General features: G+C 38.5%; 1 protein-coding gene across 5 annotated transcripts in view; it reads left to right on the top strand.

The window, feature by feature from the left end:
• The window catches only part of cep97 (centrosomal protein 97), a 73,361-nt gene extending 47,536 nt beyond the window's left edge, over positions 1 to 25,825 (top strand). For all 5 annotated transcript variants that reach the window (XM_073045219.1, XM_073045222.1, XM_073045220.1 and 2 more), the window contains 5 exons: positions 1,167 to 1,331; positions 4,836 to 4,969; positions 11,126 to 11,897; positions 15,912 to 15,987; positions 23,657 to 25,825. In XM_073045219.1, the coding sequence (XP_072901320.1) occupies positions 1,167 to 1,331; positions 4,836 to 4,969; positions 11,126 to 11,897; positions 15,912 to 15,987; positions 23,657 to 24,292 (1,783 nt within the window). In that variant the 3' untranslated portion in view covers positions 24,293 to 25,825. The remainder of the gene's footprint in view (positions 1 to 1,166; positions 1,332 to 4,835; positions 4,970 to 11,125; positions 11,898 to 15,911; positions 15,988 to 23,656) is intronic.
• The last annotated feature ends 499 nt before the right edge of the window (positions 25,826 to 26,324 follow it).

The raw sequence follows: 26,324 nt of genomic DNA on the forward strand, positions 1-26,324 counted from the left end.
GTTTAAAAAAAAAAATTGGATGGCAGAGGGGATGGAACTGTCCCTGAGTCACTGAGTGTATGCCTTCAGGCTTCCATATCTCCTTTCTGATGGTGACAATGAGAAAAAGCCATTTCCTGGGTAGTGGGCATCCTTAATGATGGACACCACCTTTCTTGACGCACCACTCCTTGAAGATGTCTTGGATACTAGGGAGGCTAGTAATTTTACAACTTTCTGTAGCTTACTTTGATCCTGTACGGTGACCCCCCCCCCCCCCCACCCATACCAGACGGTGATGCAGCCAGTCAGATTGCTCTCCTGTAGAAGTTTTCAAGTGTTTTAGGTGACAAACCAGATTTCCTCAGACTCCTAATGAAATATAGTCGCTGTCTTGTTGCCTTTTGTAGCTGCATCAATATGTTGGAACCAGCTTAGGTCCTCAGAGATACTTACACCCAAGAACTTGAAATTGCTCACTCTCTTCACATATGATCCTTCTATGAGAATTGGTTAGTATTCCCTCGTCTTACCCTTTCCCACAATCTGCTCTTTGGTCTTACTAATGTTGAGTGCAAGGTTGTTTCTATGACACTACTTAACTAGCTGATTTATCTCGCTCTGTATGCCCTCTTGTCACTATCTGAGATTCTGCCCATAATAGTTGTATCATCAGCAAATTTATAGATGGCATTTGAGCTATGCCTAGCCACACAGTCATGGTGTAGAGAGAGTAGAGCAGTGGTACGCCAGTGTTGATTGTCAGTGAGGTGGATATTTTCAGGTGATAGTAGACTGGAGGAATACTACAAAATATTGCAGATGAGGGTAACTGGGAATATAAAGATTCTTAATGCTACTATTCCTGAAAAAAGTTTAGAATTAACTTTTGTTTTAATTTTTCTGAGTTGTCACTGAGAAGGCCATTTATTGGTCCAACCCTCATTGATCAATGGAATGATGGCAGATAATTTTGAAGATTGTGTCTTATCCTATTATTGTTGCTGTCTGTTTGTTATCCATAGGACTGAAACATGGGCTATTAGCTTTTTTTCTTCAAGTTTTGCAAGAGGTAAAGTAGTTTGTTCAGTTAGCTGTTACTTGTTGAAGACTTTGCAGTTTCAAAATCTAACAATATGATTAATAGTGTATCAATATGCTGTATTAACCTATTTTGTTTGTTTTAGCCTCAAAGCAGAGTGGCTATACAGTCAAGGGAAAGGTCGATCATTTCGACCAGGCCAACATGTGCAGCTAGTCCAATATTTGGCTTCAGTTTGTCCTCTCACATCAACTCCAGCACTGCAATCTGCAGAGGATGCTAAACTTGAAAAAATTCTTAATAAGCAGAGGTAAATAAAACAATATCTGTGGTAGATTATCATAGTTCTAAAATGGATAAATACAAAAATTATATGGCAAAATTTTAAATGTTCTCCTTTTTCCAGATGGGGATACTTTTGCATGTTGAATTAGTATTAATGAAGGTCTTTTAATGAATTTTCATATAGCCACACAGAAGCAAAAACTGCCCCAGAATTTAATGACTAACTTAATATGGAGAAAGCAGTCGTTGTGTAGATACCAGCTTTCAAACAAGGACCAGAAGCTGTTGAAGATTTTAAAGGATGTGCAGGGAGTTTTGAAATTCTATTATTCTGCTTGTATATATTTCAAGTTATTCATTTGTTTCCCCTCATACAAACCTGAAACATGGAGCTTCATTCTCCTGGCTAGCTTATTGTTTAGACTGAATCTGACATGGCATATCCTCTATCTCCTGTTTGATCTTAAAGAAACTTCAAACTCCACTGACTTTAAGACAGCCTTGTCAATCTGTAGCCTCCACAATCTCTTGTTTTAGTCTGCCTTTCACGGGAATACTTGTTTCAGATAGTCTCTTGAAGCCTGGCTAATCCAGTTGCTTCACAAATACAGATTTCATCTTCCATATGGTTTATTATAATTGATTGCAATTTAACATGCTGTGTCCTCCCTACACAAGGTTCTGCCCCTTATTATCATTGGTTGTAACTTTGAAATGGAAATTGCAAGTTTCCTATTACTTGGGAGAGAAAACAAATAATGTAGTTTTAAATGTCTAAAGCTAAAGACGTATTTTGCTACAATCTTCCTTGGACATTGTATACAAATGGATGTTATAAATAGATGATGAAAATAATCATTTATAATCCCCATGCAGCTCAAGTAATACTACAAACGTATAAGACATAGGTATAGAATTAGGCCATTCAGCCCATAAGGTCTGCTCTGCTATTCCAACATTGATGACTTATTATTCCCCTCAACCCCTTCTCCCGTCTTAATCCTGTAATCTTTGATACCCTTACTAATCAAGAACCTATTGATCTCTGCTTTAAATATATGCAATGACGGCCCTCACAGTTGCTTGTGGGTAATGAATCTGTGGCAATGAATTCCAGAGGTACACTACATTCTGGTTAAAGAAGTTTATTCTCATTTCTGTTCTGAAGGGATATCTTTCTATTCTGAGTCTGTATCCTCTGGTCCTAGACTCTCCCACTATAGGAAACATCCTCTCATATCTATGCCTTTCAATATTCTATGCACTTCAGTGAGATTCCTCCTCTCCCCCCCCCCCCCCCAGCTTCTAAACTCCAGCGTGAACAAACCCAGAGCCATCATTCTTGTGAACCTCTTCTAGACCCTCTCCAATGGCAGCATATCCTTTCTTAGATAAGAGGCCCAAAACCGCTCAGAATACTCCGGTAGTTCTGACCAATGCCTTATAAAGCTTTAGCATTCTATCCTTGTTCTTTTTATTCTAGTCCTCTTAAAATGATGCTGACATTGCATTTGCTATCCTTACCATTGATTCAACCTGCAAGTTAGCCTTCAGGGAATTCTGCATGAGGACTCAGAAGTCTCTTTTGAACCTCTGATTTCTGAACTTGTTCTCAGTTTAGAAAATAATCTACATCTTTATTCCTCCTATCGAAGTGTGTGACCATACACTTCCTTGTACTCTATTCTAACTACTACTTCTTTGCCCATTTTTCTAATCTGTTTAAGTTCTCCTGCTTCCTCAACACAACCTGTCCCTCCACCTATCTTCGTATTGTACGTAAACTTGACCACAAAGCTATCAAATCGTCATCCAGATCATTGACATAACGAGAAAAGAAGTGATCCTAATACCAAACCAGATGGAACACCACTATCACCAGTAGCCAATCAAAAAAGGCTCCCTTTATTCCCACTCTTTGCCTTCTGCCAGTCAGCCAATCTTCTATCCATTCAATTATCTTTTGTGTAATGTTATGGGCTTTTATCTTGTTAAGTAGCTTCAGATGCTGCAGCTTGCCACAAGCCTTCTGAAAATCCAAGTAGACAATATCCACTGACTCTCCTCTGTCTTTCCTGTTTCTTACTTCCTCAAAGTATACCAACGGATTTGTCAGGCAAGATATTTTCTTAAAGAAACCATGCTGACTTCAGATTATTTGATTGTGTGCTGCCAAGTACCCTGAAACCTCATCCTTAATAATGGACTCACATCTTACCAAGGACTGAAGTCAGGCTGACTTGGCATATAATTTCCTGTCTTTTGCCTCCCTCACTTCTTAAAAAGTGGAGTGACATTTTAATTTTCCAGTCCTCTGGAACCATTCCAGAATCCAGTGATTTTTGAAAGTTCACCACTAAGGCTTCTGTAATCTCTTCAACTACATTGTTCAGAATCCTGGGGTGTAGTTATATGGTTCAGGTTACTTATCTATGTTTAGCCCTTTCAGCTTCTCAAACACATTCACCTTAGTATAGTGACTACACTCACTTTTCCCCCCAACACACTTAAATTTCTGGCATACTACTGGTGCCTTCCACAGTGAAGACTGATGCAAAATACTTGTTGAGTTTGTCCACCATTTCTTTGTCCCCAATTGGCACCTCTCCTGCATTGTTTTCTAGCAGTCCAATATCCTCTCGTATGGCAAAAACTTTTACTATCTTTTATACTGTATTATCGTCTAGTGTATTACTCTCCTTATTGCTTTTTGTTAGTTGCCTTCTATTGGTTTTTAAAAGCTTCCCAATGCTATAGCTTCCCACTATTTTTTGCTATTTTTAATGCCCTCTCTTTAGCTTTTATGTTGTCTTTGATTTCTTTGTCAGCCACAGTTTCTTCATTCTCCTTTTACTGTACTACTTCTTTAGGATGAATCTCCGAGAAACTCCACCCATTGTTATGCTGCTATTATCCTTGCTAGTGTTCCCTTTCAATCAACTTTGGCCAGCTCTTCTCTCAATCCTCTGTACTCCACTGTAATAATGATACATCTGATTTTTAACTTCTTCCTTTCAAACTGCAGGGTTAATTCTTTCATATTATGATCACTGCTTCCTAAGGATTCATTTACCTTAAGCTCCCTTATCAAATCTGATTCATTACACAACACACTATGCAGAATTGCCTTTCTCCTACTGTGCTCAATCGCAAACTACTCTTAAAAAGCCATCTTGTAGGCATTCTACAAATTTCCTGTCTTGAAATCTAGCACCAATCTGATTTTCCCAATCTACCTGCATGTTAAAATCCCCTATGACCTTCATAACATGATCCTTTTTACATGTCATTCCTAACTCCTGTTGTACTTTGTACCTCACTATTCCCCATTCAAAATTAAATCCTTAAAATTATACTTGTATGAACATTTTTCGACTTCAATAAATGGTTTGAACATTGAACATTAAAACATATATTCAGTCAATATATTCCATAGAATTATGGAGCAATTGCTACTACCTTTGTAAACAAAATGCATTTTAGATTTAACTTAGTAGCTAATATTATACTGCTTTTTGTCTGGCACCAGGCTTCACCAACTAGAATTGATGGAAAAGTTCCAGAACAACAACCATATTCCATGTTCAAGTCCCAATTTGGAGCTGTCATTGTCAAGCGAATACGGCAGTCCAACACAAAGTCACTCTGTCTGTAACATGAAAGGTAGGGAGAATGCAGGAACTACAAAGTATTTTGATTCCAGTGATTTGATGGTATAAAATGCATACCATGCATTCAAAAATCATTCAATCTATTTATTATAAGGTGGTAATTTTGTCTTTTAAATGTGGTTATTTGACAACTTGTAAGATACTGGCACTTTTTTGAAAAATCTGCACATAGTTTTAAAGATTTAATATTGAATGGAGAAGTAAAACAATATTTTGTAGCAATCAGTTTGACTAACTTCATATTTTTTTAAAAAGGTTTTACATATCAGAAGACTAACATGTAGTAATCAGAAAATCTGGGACATGAAGTTGGGGCAAATAGATGAACAGATAGTTCAGTAAATGTATAAAATTATAGATTGGAATAGAAAGAATATATCTGAAGGTTAGAGGAGGGTAGATAATAATGTTCATATTTTATTATGATTTGGATTCCTATTTGACTTGCCCATGGAAGATGCATTTGTTGCCTATACTGGGAGGAATGAGCATTACATAGGATATTGTTTTCATTAAAATTATCTTGACAAGAAGGATGCCTCCATATGATTAAAGTGTCGTTGAGAAACATTCTCACTGCAGATGTTACCTGACTTGAGCATTTCCAGCATTTTGTTTTTATTTTCCTCCAGATAATGTGGCACTCTGTTAAATTCAATGGATTTAAATCAGATGTAGCAGCATAAACTTGGCCATTGTGAAATGTTAAAGGATATCAACAGCTGCAAAATTATATCCCACTCTCTGTAACCTTTTGTCCTGGCATCTCCCTCCTCGACCATTATCATCAAATGAAGAGATCAGTATTGGTTCAGTGAGGATTATTGAAGAATGAGCTGGATGCAGTTAGACTTCAGGGGGGATAGAGATGAACAATGTCATATAATGGAATATAATGTGGAAAATGTGAGGTCATCTACTTTGTAAAAAATTTAGAAAGTAGAGTTTTGTAAAATGAGAGGTGAAATGTATTTGTGTTTGGAGGGATATGGAAGTTCTTGTAGAAGAATCACTGAAAATTAATATTGACTCAAAGTAATTTGGAAGGCAAATAGTATATTAATCTTTATTGAAAGAGAATTTGAGTACATAGAGCCTTGGTGAAACTTTTCCTAAAATACTATTTACAGGTTGGTGGAAAAGATTCCAAGATATTTTTAAAGCCACATTTTTTTTTGTGTGTGTGGAGAGGAGATAATGTCCTTTCGACTAACACTTTGGGAATATCTGGTCCAAGATGGTCTAAAGTGGAGGAAGAGTATTTTGAATGGTATTGACAGCCTCAAATCTATGCATCAGGTGCGCACAGAAAGGCTTTCAGACATTTCTTGCCACACCTGCAGAAGAATCTACAGTTACCACATTTTCAGTTGCCTTGGGTCTCACAAAATCAGACGGAAAATAAGTGGCCCTCAATCCTGATAAGCTAAAGAAGAATAAGAGACCAGGGTGATGAATAGTTATAGGGCATCAGATTGGTAACTATCAAATGTTAAGATGAATATCAAAAGTTTAATGTATTAAGATAATGAATGCATTTGAAACCCCCGGTTTCCTTGGCTGTGTAAGTTTAGGGAAGACGACCTCTGGCCCCCAAACTCGTGAGATTGAGGTGCTCTTCCAGCCCAAACCCCTGTTTGTGTGAATGCTGTGTAACTTGCTACCGTTACAAATTAGTGCCACGAAATAACAGTACGCTGCATACAATTAAAAGATTATATTTATGAACCTTAGTTTGACTAAAGGGATAGAAAAGAACAAAAAAAAGGGCCCATTTTAATGAAACAGTCAAATGTGCACAAGTTGGAGCTCTAAGTTTCTCCATAGTCACTGATCCTTAATCGATCTCGCCCCTAGCTTCGTCAAATCACAGTCCTGCTCCAGGTCGAATCCTACGACCTCTTCTCTCCTGTGTCTTCCCTCTTCACCTCCTCTGGAACAAAAACCTAAAATCCAATCTCAGTGGTCCTCACCAGAGAAACCTCCCCTTAATTCGACCATCCTAATTGGATGACACACATTTCTCCTCATCTCTTATCTTCAACAATAACCCAAACAAGCTGAAAACAGACCAGACTGCTCTTACAGAACTGCTAAATGAAATACGTACAGCAGGACAGTAAAAATATGAACCAGGGCATTACACATAAATGGAAGTCAAGTTTATTGTCATTTAACTATATACATGTACATATATTATATAACATATATATAAAAAAAACAAGACAATGTTGCTTTGAACCAGGGTGTAAAGCTTAACACATAACTTATAAAGGTACAGATAAAATCTACAGATGAAACACACATAAATAATGAACTAGAGTGCATTAATTATAAATATTGGAAGCTGTGGAACAGATTTACCAGTGACACTTTGAAATCAATGGGGCTGGGAGTTCAGAAGCCTAATTGCCTGGGGAAGAACTGTTTTTTTTTATCCTAACCGTTCTTGTTTTATTGCATCATAATCTCCTGTTTGATGGTAGAAAGTCAAAGAGGATACTGAATGGGTGGGATCCTTAATATTACTGTGGGCCCTGTGTATGCAGTGCTCCTGATAAATGTCCCTAGTGGATGGTAGGGAGACCCCAATGATTCTCTCAGCTGTTCTCACAGTCCTTTGTAGGGACTAATGTTCCAATGCTTGTCTGCTCCCTTACTAAATGGAGATGCAACTTGTCCAGATGCTCTCAATGGTGCTCCTGTAAAACACAGTTAAGATGGGGGAGGGGAGCCTTGGTTGCCTCAATCTTTTTAGGAAGTGCTTTCTTGTTCAGGGAGGTGATATTAAGAGACCAGGTGAAGTCATTCATGATGTGAACTTTCAGGAACTCGGTGCACTTAACTCTCTGTACAGGGGAGCCATGTAGTCACAGAGAGGGGTGGTTTGTCTGCGCCTTTCTGAAGTCCACAATGATTTCCTTTGCCTTCTCTATGTTCAGGCTAGGTTGTTCTTCTCTCACCAATGCACCAGTGCTCTATTTCCTCTCTATACTCTGTCTCATCATCATTCTTGATAAAGTCAACAACTGTTGTGTCATTCTCAAATTTGACACAATTTGAGGTGGATCCTGTGACACAGTCATGCATCAGCAGTGAGAACAGCAGCGGGCGGAGCACACAGCTTTGGGAGGGCGTCAATGCTCAATGTGATGGGATGAGAGATGTTGCTGCCCACACGGACTGACTGTGGCCTTACTGTTAGGAAGTCCAGTATCAAATTGCCGAGGGAGATGTTGAGACACAGCGAAGACAGTTCCCCCACCACTGGGGTATGATGGTGTTGAATGCTGAACTGGAGACTATAAACAGCAGTCTGGCATATGAGACCCCATTTTCCAGGTGAGACAGGACAAAGTGGTGGGACAGTGGATTGATTTGAGCAATAAGTGAACTGGAAAGGATCCAGTGTAGCCAGGAGGAAGGCTTTATTGTGCTCCATGACCAGCCGCTCAAAGCATTTCTTAATGGTTGATGTTAATCCCACTGGATAATTGTTATTTAGGCAGATAACTGTTGCCACCTTTGGCACTGGAATGATGGTTGCCACCTTGAAAACTGAGTGGACAATGGGTGTTCTAGGGAGATATTGAATATATCCGTCAGCACCTCTGTCAGCTGGCCTGCGCAGTCTTTTAGAACCCGACCTGGTATATTATCGGGCAGCTTTGCGTGGGTTGACTCCGGCTAGGGTCTTCCTCACCTCAACTTCAGCCGGTCAGAATCTCTGCTCCCCTGGTGCCTTCCTCGCCAGCACTTTGTTCTGTACATCTAACCGGACATAGTGGACACTTAGCCTTTCAGCGAGTGAAACATCCTGGTCACTGGTGTGCAGAGTAGACTTGTAGTCCGTAATCCTCTGAATTCCCTGCATCTCCCAGTCTAAAAGCAGTATCACGATCCCTCAGCCATGCACAGTTCCCTGCAGTAAGCCATGGTTTCTGATTTGCCCTCACCCGTGTGTGTTTCATGATGGTAACATCCTCAGTACACTTCTCTATGTAGCTGGTCACAGAATCCACATATTCCTCGATGTTAACAAGGTTGCCATAGGTAACAGCCTCCTTGAATATTCTCCAGTTGATATTATCGAAGCAGTCCTGCAGTGCAGAGACTGCACCCTCAGGCCAGGTTTTCACCACCTGTAGAACTAGATTGACCCACTTGACCACTGGTTTGTGTGCTGGAATTAACATTATGGGTAAGTGATCTGAGAGTTCAATGTGAGGTTGAGAGACTGCTTCATAGGCACCTGGTATGTTAGTGTAAACCAGGTCTAGCTTATTTTCTCCCCGGTAGCAAAATCAACATGCTGGTGGAATTTAGACAGAACTGTCTTTAGGTTTGCATGGTTGAAATCACTTGCAATAATGCAGATACCATCGGGGTGTTTAGTTTGAAAGTCACTGAGATGAAAGGAAATTACTTGTACTACCGTATTTCTGGTTTCAGAAATGGGAAAAAATCCACTTATTTCTGATCACAGCCATTAACTTAAACATGTACTTCCACCATCTCCATTCTGCTCTGTGAAAGCAACCTCACACAAGGTATTCATATATATTCTCCAATGTAAGTGATGAGTAATTAATGCAATTTTGGGTGCAGTAGGAAGAATAGTGCAAACAAATGACTGTAACTTGTTCCTTCTGTGTTCTTGTAGAAATCCATACAGTTATATTGAATTGAGTTGACTATTTCTTACATCCTTCACATAAATGAGGAGTAAAAATCTTACGTTACATCTCCATCTAAATGTGCAATCACAGTAATTTAAAATCATTTATTATAAATAAAACAGTCAATGCAACATAGAAATATACTCCAATCAGTTTGATGGCCTGGTGGAAGAAGCTGTCCTGGAGCCTGTTGGTCCTGGTTTTTATGCTGTGGTACCATTTCCTAGATGGTAGCAGCAGGAATAGATTGTGGTTGGGGTGACTCGGATCCCCAATGATCCTTTGGGCCCTTTTTTCACACCTGTCTTTGTAAATGTCCTGAATCATGGGAAGTTCACAACTACAGATGCACTGGGCTGTCTGCACCAAACTCTGCAGAGTACTGCGATTAAGGGAGATATAGTTCCCATACCAGGCAGTGATGAAGCCAGTCAGGATGCTCTCAATTGTGCCCCTGTAGAAAAGATTTGGGGGCCCATACCAAACTTTCTCAACCATCTGAGGCGCTGTTGTGCCTTTTTCACCACACAGCTGGTGTGTATGGACCACGCTCCGCCATTCAATAAGATCATGGTTGATCTGGTCATGGACCATCTCTACCTACCTGCCTTTTCCCTTTAACTTTTAATTCCCCTACTATGCAAAAATCTATCCATCCTTGTCTTAAATATATTTACTGAGGTAGCCTCCTCTGCTTCATTGGGCAGAGAATTCCACAGATTTGCTACTCTCTGGGAAAAGTAGTTCCTCTTCATCTTCATCCTAAATCTACTCCCTCGAATCTTGAGGCTGTGTCCCATAGTTCTAGTCTTATCTACTAGTGGAAACAACTTTCCTGCCTCTATCTTATCTATCCCTTTCATAATTTTATATGTTTCTATAATATCTTCTCTCATTCTTCTGAGGCATCCAAAGTTCAATGTTAAATGCAATATAGCTAATGGATAACATAACACAGTTATGTTTTGGCTGAAATAATAATTTTTATTTCCTGATACCCAGTTAAAGGAACTTCTAATTTGTTTCCTAATTATGATAGCAGGCTTCTGTCAGTGATGAAGAGGTGATGTTATTGCGTGAAATTACTGATAGGTAGATCTTGGTATCATCAGTTTACATGCAAAAGCTGATCCTGTTTCTAAGGGTGCTTGTAGATGAAAAAGATGATAAGGCAAAGCTAATTCTTTGAGCACTCCTTGGAAATGACCATGCAAGAATGGAAAGAGAAAATACTGCTTGAGAAATACTAGCTCAATGTAGGCTTATAGAATTGGATACTAGTCTTGCCAAGATTATAGTGAACTAAAAGGAGGATTTGATTGTAATCTTATTTAGTCAGATATGTGTAAATTATACAGCTTGTAAGTTGTGGTGATAACCTTTTATATTTGAGACTTGGCCTCACGGGCACAAAAGGGGAAAAAAGTAACAGACATGCATACATGTAACATTATTTTGTTCTGTTTTAGAACCTGTAATTCGCATTAACTCATGGGTTGCAGTGGGTGGCCATGGACAGCAACACAAAGCAATTAAGCAAGTCTCACCAATTCCTGGAGAGGCTTCAAGATGCTGTCATGGTGAGCTCTTCTTGGAGGATATACAGACTGATGAAGATAAATTGAACAGCAGTCTTCTGTCTTCTGAATCCACGTTTATGCCTGTGACTACTGCAATGTCACCTCTTTCACCTTCCCATGATTTGAGGCTTCCTACAGATGGTCTTACTCCCAGTGATACCTCAGCACCACTGCATTTGGAAACTGGAGTTGACCATGAAGATAGTGATGACCAAAAACATCTGAAGGCAGCAAGGACAGAAGATCATGAATCATGGGCGGGAAGATCTTGCGAGAGAAGCAAAGTAGAGAGTGGCAAGATGTTACTTGCATCCAGTCCAATGCAATCTTCTGCGACCTTCACTTTAAGTGAAAGCGAAAACCCAATGTCAGTTGAATTAACAAAGGAGCACTGTTTTCCAGACAACAAATTGTCAAGTCAGGTGCAAGTGGAAACCATGCAGGAGATGATGGAAGAGGACACAAAGCCAAATAAATCTGATATGTCTAAAGCAACTGAGGCAACCCCAGATTATATGAATAAAGCCGCTGTAAGGATTCAAGCATGCTGGCGTGGATTCTACACGAGGAACTGGAATCCACGAGCAAAGGAAATACGTTGTGAAATCCGACTACGTAGGATGCAAGAACATGTGGAATACTTAACTGAAGAAGTATTCAGGTGAAGTATAAGGGAGGGAAGCTTTCTACATTTTTTTTTTTGAAAATACACAAAATTCACTCATTATATGCATTGTATTAAGTGGAAATCCAAAGCCATTTGTCAATTCACTAACCAAATAATTCTCTAATATCATTTTCTCTTCTGTTTTGGTATACTACAATGTGAGTAAATCCAAGTAACAATCTCTATTTGCTACAGTTAATTCAACTGTCAAAATAACCAGGTGTTCAAACTAATCCAAATGTTCCACCAATTTTTATGACTAGTGGAGTGAGTAGTAGTTTTAGTCTTGAAAGTCAAATAAGTGAATTTAAGCAAATTTGCCAATCCTGTTTTTTTAAAAAAAAAAGCAAGGAATAAAATGGCATACAAATAAAAGTGGTAAGCAAGAGTCCAGATACAATATAATGCATTATCTGTGATGTATCTCTGAGCTTTAAAAGGGAATACCACTGTAGGATAAAGTGTCTTGCATCTGTCAAACAAGCCTCAAAATACATGGATTAAAAGCTCTATCCTGACTGTATTTCCATGAACATGCATTCAGCTGGTTCATTTGATGTGAACAAATGTTGATGTTTCTTGCTTTTGCCTGTTTCACAAGTTCTTGTATATAATATCTTAAACATGCAAGTTCCAGACCTAACTAGTGGCCTAACTATTTGAGTATTACATTAATACTGCAACTGTAGCTAAATTACAAATTTCAAGCAGTAACTGTTACTCCATTTTTTTTTTAAGAAGTAGTAGGAGTAAGCCATCTGAACTGTTGAGCCTGCTCCACCATGCAGTAAGACCATGACTGATTTGACAATGGGATCAACTCCACCTACCTGCCTTGTCTCCAGAACTCTGCTATGCAAAAATCTATTTAACTTTGTCTTGAAAATATTTAATGAGGTAGCCTCCATTGTTTCCCTGGACAGGGGATTCCATAGATTCACCACTCTCTGGGAAAAGCAGTTCCCCCTCATCTCAGTCATAAATCTATTCCCCCAAATTTTGAAGCTGTGTCCCATAGCCACTTAACCAGTGGAAACAGCTTTCCTGTCTCCATCTCATCAAATCCTTTCATAAATTTATGTTTCTATAAGATCCCCTCCCAGTCTTCTGAATTCTAGCAATTATAGTCCCAGATGACTTAATCTCTCCTCATAGGTTATCCGCCTCATCTCCAGAATCAAACTCCTAAAGCTCCTCCGCACTGCATCCAAAGCCAATATGTCTCTCCTCAATTAAGGAAACGAGAACTGCACACAGTACTCCAGTTGCAGCCCCCCCCCCCCCCCCCCCCCCCGTACTCTGCAGGATAACCTTCCTGCTCTTAAATTCCATCCCTCTAGCCTCTAGCACTGAAGGCCAACATTCCATTAGCCTTCTTGGTAACCTATTGCACCTGGAAACCAACCTTCTATGATACATGCACAAGCAATCCCAAGTCCCTCTGCACAACAGAATGCTGCAATCTTTCACCATTTAATTAATAATCTGATTTTTTTCCCTTCCAAAGTGGATGACCCCGCATTTACCGATATTGAAATCCATCTGCCAAAGCTTGCCAACTCACAACCTATCTATAATCTCACCGCAGACTCTTCATATTATCTGCACAATTTGCTATTCCACTCCATTTAGTGTCATCAACAAATGTAGATTGTTGATTACTGATACCCAGTCCTCTCTTCCAAATCATTAATGTATATTGTGAACAGCTATGGGCCCCTCACTCCCCTCACCACTGACTGCCAAGCAGAGGAACACCCATTTCTCCTTCACTTTGTATTGGTTTATCAATCCTGTATCCATGCTAATACAGTACTCCCAACTCCTTGCATCCTTATGCAGCACCTTAGTGAATGCCTTCTGGAAATCCAAGTATACAACATCCATCTGTTCATCTTAATCCATGGCGCTCATTATATCCTCAAATAAGTCCAGTATTTTTGTCAGACAGGACCTGACCTTCATGAATTCATGCTTTTTCTGCTTGATGGAACCATTTCTATACATTATTTCATCCTTAATGATAGCTTAAAGCATTTACCCACTACAGATGTTAAGCTAGGTGATCTATAAAAACGTCAAAGGACATTTATTATCAAAGTATGTATGCGGTGTACAACCCTGAGATTCATCTTCCTGCAGACAGCTATGAGGTAAACACCATGGAGACCGCTCAAAGAAAAACATCACACACAAAAAAAAACAACAAATCACACAAGTGGCAAAAAAATGAGAGAATAACACATAGAATATTAAACATCAAACTGCAGAGGCCTTGAAATAGTCTAGGAATGTTCAGTTTATTTCAGTTCAATTTAGTGCTAACCCTAATATGTTGACTGTAGACCGCATAGCCAGTCCGCCCCAATCAAAATCGTGCAGAATAGCAATTAAAAAAAGGAGTAACCAGAAATGCATATAACATGAACTTGCAGAGCTCTCTAAAAATTAGTCCAATCCACAAACTGAAAATCAAGCCTTGCCCAAGACCCAAGATTCTTGGCAGCAGCGAGGGAGAGGGAGACTGGTCAAACACAGGCAGATGGCACTGAACACCTGTCCACCTTCTGCTCTCATCCTTGTTGATTTCAATCTTGCATGATGCTTTAATCAGTGAGTTGGTTGAGAATTGGAACCTTTCGTGGATTCACACTCTGCCATTAGGCTGAACACTCTGTTCTCAGTCTCGCTCTCAACCATGCCAAATTCCCTTGGAGACAGCAAAAGCACTAGTGGGCCCAAAAACACATGATTAAAATCTATGTCCCAATTGCACATAGATTAGTAGTATATTTAAAAGAAGTAGTTGGTCGTTTCATGAACTGTCTGCAGTACATTGCCGTTTGTTGCTGGCCCCATCTTGCCAGCCTTTCTCTCTATCCCTTTTTAAACAGAATTTTGGTAAGTTATCACAAATATATCTGCTATAACTTTCACCATTTCTTTCAGTCCCCTGGCATGCATTCCATCAGGATCAGAAGACTTCTGTACCTTTAGGCTCATTAGTTTGCTCATCTCTACCCCTTTAGTAACAGTGATTGTATCAACGTCCTTGCCTCTTATCTTGTCCTATCCATAACACCTGTCTTTGGCATGTTAAGGTATGTCCTCCACCAAGGAGACCAATACAAAATAGTAGTTCAAGGTCTATATTAATTTCTGTTTCTCATCTTACAAGAGGCCTATGTTCACTTTAGAGACCCTTTTCCACTTTATATAATTATATTTTTTTACAATCTGTTTTATATATTTTGTGCTAGTTTACTATTTTCCCTTTCATTTTATTGCTTGCTTAGTGCTCTATTTCTCCTTTTCAGGTTTTCCCTATCTTCCTGTTTTCCAATACTTGTATATAGGAAGAGCTCTGCTTTACAAAAAAGAAAGACCAAGATGACACTTAATCACAGAAAGGTTTTACTTAATTGTTCCCCTGAAGAAAATTGTGCAACACCGAAGTATTAACAATTCTTAATGATTAATTGTTATCTAATAAAAATCTTTGTTCAGAGTAGGCTAGGAACCAAAGCACTTAAGTCCTTTAATACTTACTGAAATTAAAATTTCTTAGTGCTCATGTTTGTCCACTATAGTTGGTATATTTTATTAATCTCCTGTTTGATCATGAGGTAGAAAACTAAACATGTCAGAGTCATATTTTCCTGCAATGATCCCACCAGGTCAATGTCAGCTCTTCTAAAACCTGTCTCATTATTTCACTTATTTCCCTGGAACCTGTTCTGCCACATGCCTATTAACTCACTCTGCTTTTTGTACTACTTTTCTTAGGGATGGTTAACAGTAATCATTTAACCATTAATCAGCACGTCTTTGGTGGAGGTGGAAATCCTAGATGCATTTAACAAATACATAGATCATACACTTAAGGAGCCAGGATGGGCAGGGTTGTAGACCAAGTGCTGTAAAGTGAGATTAGGCTGGATGGCTATTTTTTAATTGCCAGAATGGCTCCTCGTGTCCTCATTTTTTAATCTTTATTTCTCTTTGTAGATGGAGGAAAGAGTGTGAACAAGAGCGTATTCAAAGAATGGTACAAGAAGAAGCTGTAAAGTTCTTATGGAACGAGGTAACTACTTTTATTGCATATGGTCCAATTATCTAGACCAAAAATTTACTTAACACTAAAATTCCAACGTTCATAGTGTTATATACACTCAGTGGCCACTTTATTAGATACAGGAGTGGAACCCAGCATTGTCTTCTACTGTAGCTCATCCATTTCAAGGTTTAATGTATTGTGCATTCAGAGATGCTCTTCTGCACAAACTATTGTAACACATGGTTATTTGAGTTACTGTCATCTTCCTGTCAGTTTAAACCAGTCTGGCCATTCTCCTCTGACCTCTAAATAAAATAAAATTGATTTTGTGTTCATACTTTTCCAAGCTGGAATTTATTCAGGATATTCCATGGTCCATTATCTATTTTTCACTAAGAGTAGGTTTTAAAGCACTCTTTATAAAAGACTATTATAGAACATAGAAAACATACAGCACAATACATGCCTTTGGCCCGCAAAGCTGTGCCTAGCATGTCTGTACCTTAGAGCTACCTAGGCTTTACCCATAGCCCTCTATTTTTCTAAGCTCCATATAGCCATCCAGGAGTCTCTTAAAAGATCCTATCGTTTCCGCCTCCACCACTGCTGCCAGCAGCCCATTCCATGCACTCACCACTCTGCGTTTTTATATATAAAAAATCAAAATAATAATAATAATAATAATGATAATAAACAAACAACTTACCCCTGACATCTCCTCTGTACCTACTTCCAAGCACCTTAAAACTATGTTCTCTCATGTTAGCCATTTCAGCCCTGGGGAAAAGCATCTGACTATCCACATGATCAATGCCTCTCATTATCTTGTACACCTCTATCAGGTCACCTCTCATGCTCCATCGCTCCAAGGAGAAAAGTAGAGTTCACTCAACCTATTCTCATAAGGCATGCTCCCCAATTATTTTTTAATATTTTAATTTCATTTAATTATTTTTATAAAAGACTATTATTAAGACTAACACTTTTTATTAAAACACTATTTTATAAAAGTATAAAATAAAACTCAGAAGATACGGAATTATCCACTGAAGCCAGATGTTTTTGCAGGAGACATTCCAATTATTGAATTGTTTAAAATGTCTCTGAACATTAGACTTTAAAATCTGATATGATTCGCCAATGTCAGAGGTTCTGGCTAGAGTATTGTTTGCTGTCAATGTGTTATGGATACTCTAGAGCAGGTGGGCAGGGTTGTAGACCAAGTGCTGTAAAGTGAGATTAGGCTGGATGGGTGGTTGTCATCTTTATCTATCCTGATAGTTTGGGCAGGGATATTCTGAAATTGTGTCTCTGTATCTGGCTCTGGTAAGTGCAAGTTTGGTTGGGGAGGGAAACAACAACTGATGTTTCTAGCTTTTGGGTCTCGTCAAATGTGTTCCCACCAAGTAGTTTTGGATGTGGGCTCAAAGATTCACTTTACTGTCAAAATATGCATGTACAATACAACTCTGATAATCATCTTCTCCAGATAGCCATGAAATACAGACATCAACCCCCACGCTGCACGAAAAAGAAATAAAACTTGCAAATCCCATACTCTCCACTCCCTCCCTCGCACAAAAACTAACAGCTTGCTCATGTGGAAAATGGCAGCTAAAACATCAAAAACTCAAACCTCCAACCCTTTCCTTTGCAAAAAAGGTAACAATAACATCAAATTCTCAAACCCTACCTTGCAAAAAAAAAGGTGACAATGGCATCAAACCCCCAACCCATTCTCTGACACACAAAAAACTAACGGATTGCCCACACAGAAAACACAAACAAAAATATTGACCCCAAATCCCCAACACTTCCCTCACTCATAAAGTAATGTGTCGCTCGCTTACCAATCAGTAATAAGAAAGATAACACAGAAACTGAAGGAGACCAATATACAGTGCCTATAGAAAGTATTCCCACCCCAGCAGTTTTTATGTTTTATTGTTTCACAACATTGAACCATAGTGGATTTAATGTGGCTTTTTTGATACTGATCAACAGAAAAAGACTCTTGTGTCAAAGTGAAAACAGATCTCTACAAAGCGATCTAAATTAATTACAAATATAAAACAAAATAATTGATTGCTTAAGTATTTACCCCTTTGAGTCAGTATTTAGTAGATGCAACTTTAGCAGCATTTCTAGCCTTGAGTCTGTGTGGATAGGTCTCTAACAGCTTTGCACATCTGGCCACTACAGTTTTTCCCCATTCTTCTTTACAAAAGTGCTCAAGCTCTGTCAGATTGTCTAGGGATTGTGAGTGGACAGCCCTTTTCATGTTCAGCTACAAATTCTCAATCGGATTGAGATCTGGTCTCTGGACTTGGCCATTCTAGGACACTTAACTTGTTTTTTTTTAAAGCCATTCCTGTGTAGCTTTGTCTTTATGCTTGGGGTCATTGTGTTGCTGGAAAACAAATCTTCTCCCAATTTGCAGTTCTCTTGCAGACTGCGTCAGGTTTTCCTCCAGGATTTCCTGGTATCTTGCTGCATTCATTTTGCCCTCTACCTTCGCAAGCCTTTCAGGATCTGCTGCAGTGAAGCATCCCCACTGCATGATGCAGCCGCCACCTTGCTTCACGATGGGATGGTGTGTTTTTGATAATGTTTGGTGTTTGACATACGCCAAACATAGTGTTTAGTCTAATGGCCAAAAAGCTCAGTTTTGGTTTCATCAGACCATAGAACCTTCTTCCAGCTGACCTCAAATTCTCCTACATGCCTTCTGGCAAACTCTAACTGAGATTTTATGCGAGTCTTTTTCAACAGTGGCTTTCTCTTTGCCACTCTCCCATAAAGCTGTGACTGGTGAAGCACCTGGCAATGGTCGTATGCGCAATCTCACCCATCTCAGCCACTGAAGCTTGTAGCTCCTCCAGAGTTGTCAAAGGTCTCTTGGTGGCCTCCCTCACTAGTCCCCTTCTTGCATGGTTACTCAGTTTTTGAGGATGGCCTGCTCTAGGCAGATTTACAGCTGTGCCATATTCTTTCCTTTCTTGATGATTGATTTAACTGTGCTCAAAGGGATATTCAGTGACTTGGAAATTTGCTTGTACCCATCTCCTGACTTGTGCTTTTCAATAACTTTTTCATGGAGTGCTCAGAGTGTTCTTTTGCCTTCATGGTGTAGTTTTTGCCAGGATACTGACTCACCAGCAGTTAGACTTTCCAGCTACATGTGTATTTTTTCTATAATCAATTGATACACCTTGATCTCCACAGGTCACTTGAAACATAGGTAATCTCTATTTAACTAATTATGTGACTTTTTAAACCAATTAGCTGCACCAGTGATGATTTGGTGTGTCTATTAAAGGGGGTGAATACTTGTGCAATCAATTATTTTGTGTTTTTATATTTGTGTTTTTAATTCAGATCAGGTTGTAGAGATCTATTTTCACTTTGACACAAAAAAGTCTTTTTCTGTTGATCAGGGAAAAAAAAAGTGCCAAATCAAATCCAGTGTGATTCAGTGTTGTAAAATAATAAACCATGAAAGCTTTCAAGGACGGCGAATCCTTTTTATAGGCACTATAAACTACAGTCCAATAATCACGTAAAACTCAGTATTTCAAAAATATCTTCCCATCAGCATCAGGGAGAGCAGCAGCACACACTTAGTCCTTCCATGCAGAGTGACCATCACGCTGGGTCCAAACACTGTTTCCACTGCCGTGGCCTCCATGGAGAGCGATCACTGACCGCATTTGCCTTGATGCTTCAATCTTCCTCATTTTATTGTCTATTCATAAAATAGCTGTCAAATTGATATTAAGTTGTAATATTGATCAAGTTCAGATTTTATACTTGTCCTGTAATTTGCATTCAATTGGACTATCAGGCCATGACAGTCTTGTAAATATTTTTTGTCCATGTTGTTAAAAGTACTAAAAAGACCTGTGCTAATCAATTGGCTGGAGCGTTTATGGACATCTTTGACCTCTCGCTTCAGTAGTCTGAGGTACCCACTTATTTCAAGCAGGCTTCAGTCTTACAAGGGGAAGGTGGTAACCTGCCTCAATGACTCGTTCAGTTATGCTTTCTTCCACTGTGATGGAATGATTTGAGAGGTATGTCATGAAGCATATCCACTTCTGCCTTAGGAGTGATCTGGATCCACTCAAATTTGCCTATCATCACAACAGGTCAACAGCTCTGGAATACCTGAACAATGAAGATGTATCTATCCAATGCTCCTCATTGAATCCGGCTCAGCATTCTCCTCGAATCTCATCACTAAGCTCTAAGATTTTGTCCTTGATACCTCCATGTGCAACTGAATCCTTAATTTCCTCACCTACAGACCACAGTCAGTATGGATTGGCAACAACATCTCCACAGATGCACCACAATGCTGTGTGCTTACCCCACTGCTCTATTTGCTTAATCACTATGATTGTGTGGCTAAGTACAGCTCTCATGTGATATTTAAGTTTACTAACAGTACCACTGTTGGTAGAATCAAAAGTGGTGATGAATCGGCATATAGTAGGGAGGTTAAAAATCTGGTCAAATGGTAGCACAACAACAACTTCTGTCAATATCACCAAAACCAAAGAGCTGATTATCGACAACAGGAAGAAGAAGCCATGGTCCCTGAGCCATTCCTCATTAGGGGATTGGAGGTGGATACTTCAAAGTTCAAAATAAAATGTATTATCACAGTACATACATATCACCACATACAACCCTGAGATCCTTTTTCCTTCAGGCATACTTGGCAAATCTATAAAACAGTAACTGTAAATAAGATCAATGAACAAGATGCAAATGTAAATAAGTAGCAATAAGTAATGAACATGAAATAACAATATGAAGAGTCCTTAAAGTGAGACCATTGGGTGTGGGAACATCAGAAATAGAATGAGTGTAGTTATCCTCCTTTGTTCAAGAGCCTGGTGGTTGAGGGGTGGTAACTGTTCTTGAACCTGGTGATGTGAGTCCTGAGGCATCTGTACCTTTTACCTGATGGCAGCAGCAAGAAAAGAGCATGGCCTGGGTGGTGAGGATCTTTGATGATGGATGCTGCTTTTCTACGACAACATTTCATGTAAAAGTGCTCAGTGGTTGGGAGGGCTTTATCTGTGATATACTGGACCAAATCCATGACGTTTTGTAGGATTTTCCACTGAAGGGAACTGGTGTTACCATACCAGGCCATAATGTAGCCTAGTCAGCACACTTTCCACCACATCTCTATGAAAGTTTGCCAAGGCTTTTGATGGCATGCCTAATCTCCACAAACTCCTGAAGAAGTAGAGGTGTTGATGTGCCTTCTTTGTAATTGCATTTATATGATAGGTCTAGGACAGGTCCTATAAGATAGTGACACCCAAGAATTTAAAGTTACTGACCCTCTCCACCTCTGATCCTCCAATCATTACTGGCTCATGGACCTCTGGTTTTCCTCCCTTGAAGTCTACAGTCGGTTCCTTAGTCTTATTGACATTGAGAGGTTGTTGTTATTACACTGCTCAGCCAAATTTTCAGTCTCCCCTCCTGTATGCTGATTCATTACTATTGAAATAGGCCCACAACAGTGGTGTAATCAGCAAACTTGTGTATGGTTTTGGAACTGTACTTAGCCACACCACGATAAGTGTAAAGTGAATATAGCAGGGGGTAAACATACATCCCTGCAGTGCCCCTGCACTGATGGAGATTGTGGAGGAGGTGTTCTGTCAACCCGAACTGACTGAGGTCTGTAAGTGAGAAAATTCAGGATCCAATTGTACAAGAAGGTATTGAGGCCCAGATCTTGGAGTTTACTGTTTAGTTATGAGAGTATGATGGTATTAAACGTTGAGCTGTAATGGATAAAGAGCATCTTGATATATGCATCTTTGCTGTCCAGATATTCCAGGGTTGAATGAAGAGCTAACAAAATGGCACCCGCTGTGGACCTGTTGCTTTGGTAGGAAAATTGGAGCGGATCCAAGTCGCCATTCAGACAGGAGCTGATATGCTTCAATACCAGCACCTCAAAACACTTCATCATTGTAGATGTAAGAGTTTCAGTAACTTTAAATTTCCTGATGTTGTCATATCAAAGGATCTATCCTGGGACCATAAGTGCCATCACAAAGTTTGGGTAGATTCAGCCTGTCTCTTAAAACTTTGACAAAATTCTTTTGATGCACAGTGAAGGGTATCCTGACTGCATCATGGAAACACCAATGCCCAGGAACAGAAACATCTAAAGAGAGTGGTGGATACAGTCTAGTCTATTACAGACAAAGCTCTCCCCACCACTGAGGACATCTACAAGGGGCACTGCCACAAGTAAACAGCATCCATCATCAAGGGCTCCCACCATCTTGTCCATGCTCTCACTAACAACCTCAGGAAGGAGGCACAGGAACCTTAGGTTCCACACCATCAGATCTAGGAACAGTTATTGCCTTACAACTGTTAAGTCTGTTGAAAATGCCTGTAAATGAATCACAATATGATGACATGTACATACTTGGATAATAAATTTACTCTGACTTTGAAGCAAAATGTAATGTTTTCTATAGCTGATTGTCCACCATAGGTCTTATTTATGTTTATACCAACTAGACAATGTTTGTATAGTAAAGCTACCTGATCAGTCTCCATCTGTTTGTCTTCAAATCAGTCCTGTAGATTGAAACCTGCTTACTTGGTAGCATCAGTGGAGAGAAAAGTAAACACTTATGTGAATCACCTCTGAGTAGAACTAAAAATGTGGAAAGGGAAGAGATTTCAGATTGCACAGAACAGTGGGAAGGAGAAGAGAAATCAAAATGTAAGATTTCCAATAGAAATGAGGGCCAGGACACGTACTGCTGATGCTTGATAAAAGTGATGATAAACATACGTTAGCTTGTAAATAGAGGAGACAAATGATACTAAAACAGGAGATGGAAAATGTGAAATACAAGATAAAAATGACCAATTATTGTTTCACTCAATGTACTATTTAAATTATTGTTTTCTGCTAAAGAAAAGAACCACCTTCCAATCAACAGGTAGTATCCAAGGTCAAGAGTGAATCTGAGTCCTTGGAGCAGTGAATATGTTACACAATGCTGTACCGCCATGTCGTATGAGCAGAGATTAAGCAGACTATATCTGTATGCCATGGAGTCTAGAAGAAAGAGGTGATCTCATTGAAACTTACAGAAATATTATGAGGATTGACAAAAAAATGTGAAATTACTGGCTAAGGATATCTAGAATCAAAAGTCACCATCTCAGAATAAGAGATTTAACATGAAGAGCATATATGAGGATTCTTTTTAATATCCAGAATGATGTATCAAAACAGTTGAAGGTTGTGATTTATGTATTAAGGGAAACAGAGTATTTGATTACTGCACAAAAGTGTTCCTGGGGTAAAGACCTGCTAGAATTATTGAATGGTAGAGAAGGCATGAGAGGCTGATAAAGTTTATCCAAGAAAATTGAGATCAATAGACTAATGGATGGATGGGTATTTGTATCACTGCCTAATGCCCTACTAAAGACTGAACAAAGGATATGTTGGCAGGCCCAAAAGAATTGTGACATTTCAGTACTGGACTGCAAACTATCAACAACTTTAAATATTATTGCTTTATAACTTTAAAAATGTAAGTACATTGATATCATAAATGTAATATGTTTTAATACATTATTCTTGAATCTTCTTAAATTTAATCCTACATGTTCTTGTCTTCTTTTACTACAGGTTCGGAGCCTCCAGGAGTGGCGATTTTCAATGATCCAGAAACAAAATGAAGTTCTACAGCCTGACACAAAGGACCCCATTTTTCTGCAACCTAAGTTTGTTCATCCTCCTATATGCACACCCTTAAATAATCATAAAAGCCTTTTGTCCAGACAAAATACTAGCTTGGAGATTTCAGTGCAAGAATTTCCTGACTCAGGATTTCAGTCTTCAGACATCACCCACAATTGTCTTCAAGATTCTCTGAATTCTTGTCAGAGTTCCTCAGATGGGAGCACAAGCACAGTTTTAGAAGCCAACTCTGAATTTAAAAAAATAGACAATGAACGTTTAATGAATGGTCCTGCAGAGCCAACCAGTCTAGATTCCATAGACACAAAATGGAATCAGGAGAACTCCCATAATGAACAGGACAGCAGCCTTATACAGCAATATCTCAATTCTGTAAGGCAGCTGGAGGCTGCTGAAGAGGAATCAAATTGTAGTGGGAGAACAGAATACAGTAGTAGGAATGATCATGATTCCCTCAGTGGTGCCTCGGTTGAAGTGTCTGAAGATGACTGCACAGAAATTCCAGATTACCTCTGCCAAACAGAGGAATGTGTCAGTGATGGACAAGATCAAGACCATGAGTGAATCTCTAAGCATTATCAATTTGATATAAATAACTTAATCCATGACCATTTTACAGTAATGCTAATAAGCCCGTATTTAAGTGAAAGCAATACTAAGTAGGTCTAAATTTGTCTAAGGTGCTGGAAAAATATTGGATTCAATACCTGTTCTTCCAAAGAAATTGTGCAAGTAAAATGTAATTATGCTAATTAATGTGTTAATTTATTTAGTTTCTCCTGTCAGCATTTCAACTAGGATTGAATTGCATACTGTGTACAGTTCCAGTTATTCTCTGATTGTTATTCTGATGAGGATGTTTTACGTTATAGTTTGGTCCAGTTATCCATGACACTTGGTTCAAAATGTGTATAAGTAGGTCTACGTCTTCCTTTCAGCATGATGGTATGACTGAGATAATTAAATTTCTGCATCTTATTCGGAAGGTGTGAAATTTTATTGTGTTCAATGGCAAAAATCTGAAGCTGTTACCAAGAAAGCTTTCTTATTTATTTTTATGTATAGTGTGGATTAGAATGATAATTTGATCTTAAATGTGCAGGTCTATTTGTTATCGACCTATATTTAAGTTTAAGACTGAAGGAAGTGTTTCTTGTGTCCCTTTATTTGATTTTTATTTTGTAAGCAAAAATGAAATGACAAATATATATGGTAATATCAGGACAAAATTGATAAATGCATTATTATCTGTCTCCTTGCTGTTTATTTAAGGTTATGGAAAATAACTGAACACTAAAGTGCATGTAAGTTTGCTCAGAAAAATATACATTTTACAATAGCAATTAAAAAAAAAACAAAATCCAGACTATTCTCAATGTTTGATTTTAATTATATTTATGGTTTTTCTGATTATCTATTTTCAGTGGCAATTCTTACTGTCAAATGTGCAAAATAAATACTTTTTAACCCTTCCATTTTCTTGCTTCTAAATGAAACAGATCTAATCAGGAAAATTAAGTGATTTGAATGCAACCTTAATCAATACTAATATTGACGATGGCGATATGAGTAACGATATAATGAGGAAGAAAGTTACTAACTATACAAGGATGGGGAAGATTTTAAGTGAATCCTCCAAATGTATAAAATGTATAACACTGTGGAATGTGCAAAGGTTACTTATAAGCTAGGAATCATGAAGTATTCCAAATCTTACATGTGAAAGTACTGGGTGCTTTTATAGGTCTAACCTGAAGAGGATTGCATCCAAGTCAAGATTAGATAAAAAGCACAACATTCTGGATTGTACAAAAGTGAAAATGCAAATTATTTCTTCTGACCTACTTAACATAATAATGTGATCATTGAATTCTGAAAGTTCTTTCTCTCAAGTTGGCGTTTTTGTAACATTAAAATTACCATTTTTTCCCCCTTTTCAAAATTTGCATAAACTGTAATACCTTGTATACAATAGTGTTTTCTTTTGTGCATTAAATAATCATTCCAAATGGTTTGCTTCATTGATCAAATTATCATTGATCTTGCAAGTTGTTGAATTTTAGATGTATAATAATAAATCTTTATCCTGATAGGCAATGTAATGTTTTGCGTATACCTTTGTTTCTTTCTGACACTATGTGAACAGGTAACTGATCTAATTACTGTCTGCTGGAATTATATGATCTAGTCTAAATACAGCAGAACCTGTGCAAACTTCGAAGTATTAAAACACTTAAGAATTTTACAGATTAATTTTTGATCATACCTTGGTTCCAGAAATAGGTTTGCAATATGAATAAACCACACCCAGAAGTTTTAATCTGCCAGGTGGGGAGGGCCTTCTTGTCACTAATGTCTCAGATGTTACCAGTATAGTCTGACCCATAGTAGAGTATTCAAATATGCTTGATGAAGTCTTGATGGTCAGTAATCACCCATCCTCTAATTCACACTAAATAACCACTGACTATTTGAATTCTTCCAAAACTAATGACATTTCAGACAGCCTTTAAGAGTCTTATGTTTTTTTTTAAAAAAAAATCAAGGTTCCTAATAAACAGCTTCTAACTAAATTGAAACATTCTAAAAGAATGAG

Source organism: Hemitrygon akajei, chromosome 5 (assembly GCF_048418815.1).
Source record: "Hemitrygon akajei chromosome 5, sHemAka1.3, whole genome shotgun sequence".
Taxonomy (NCBI): domain Eukaryota; kingdom Metazoa; phylum Chordata; class Chondrichthyes; order Myliobatiformes; family Dasyatidae; genus Hemitrygon; species Hemitrygon akajei.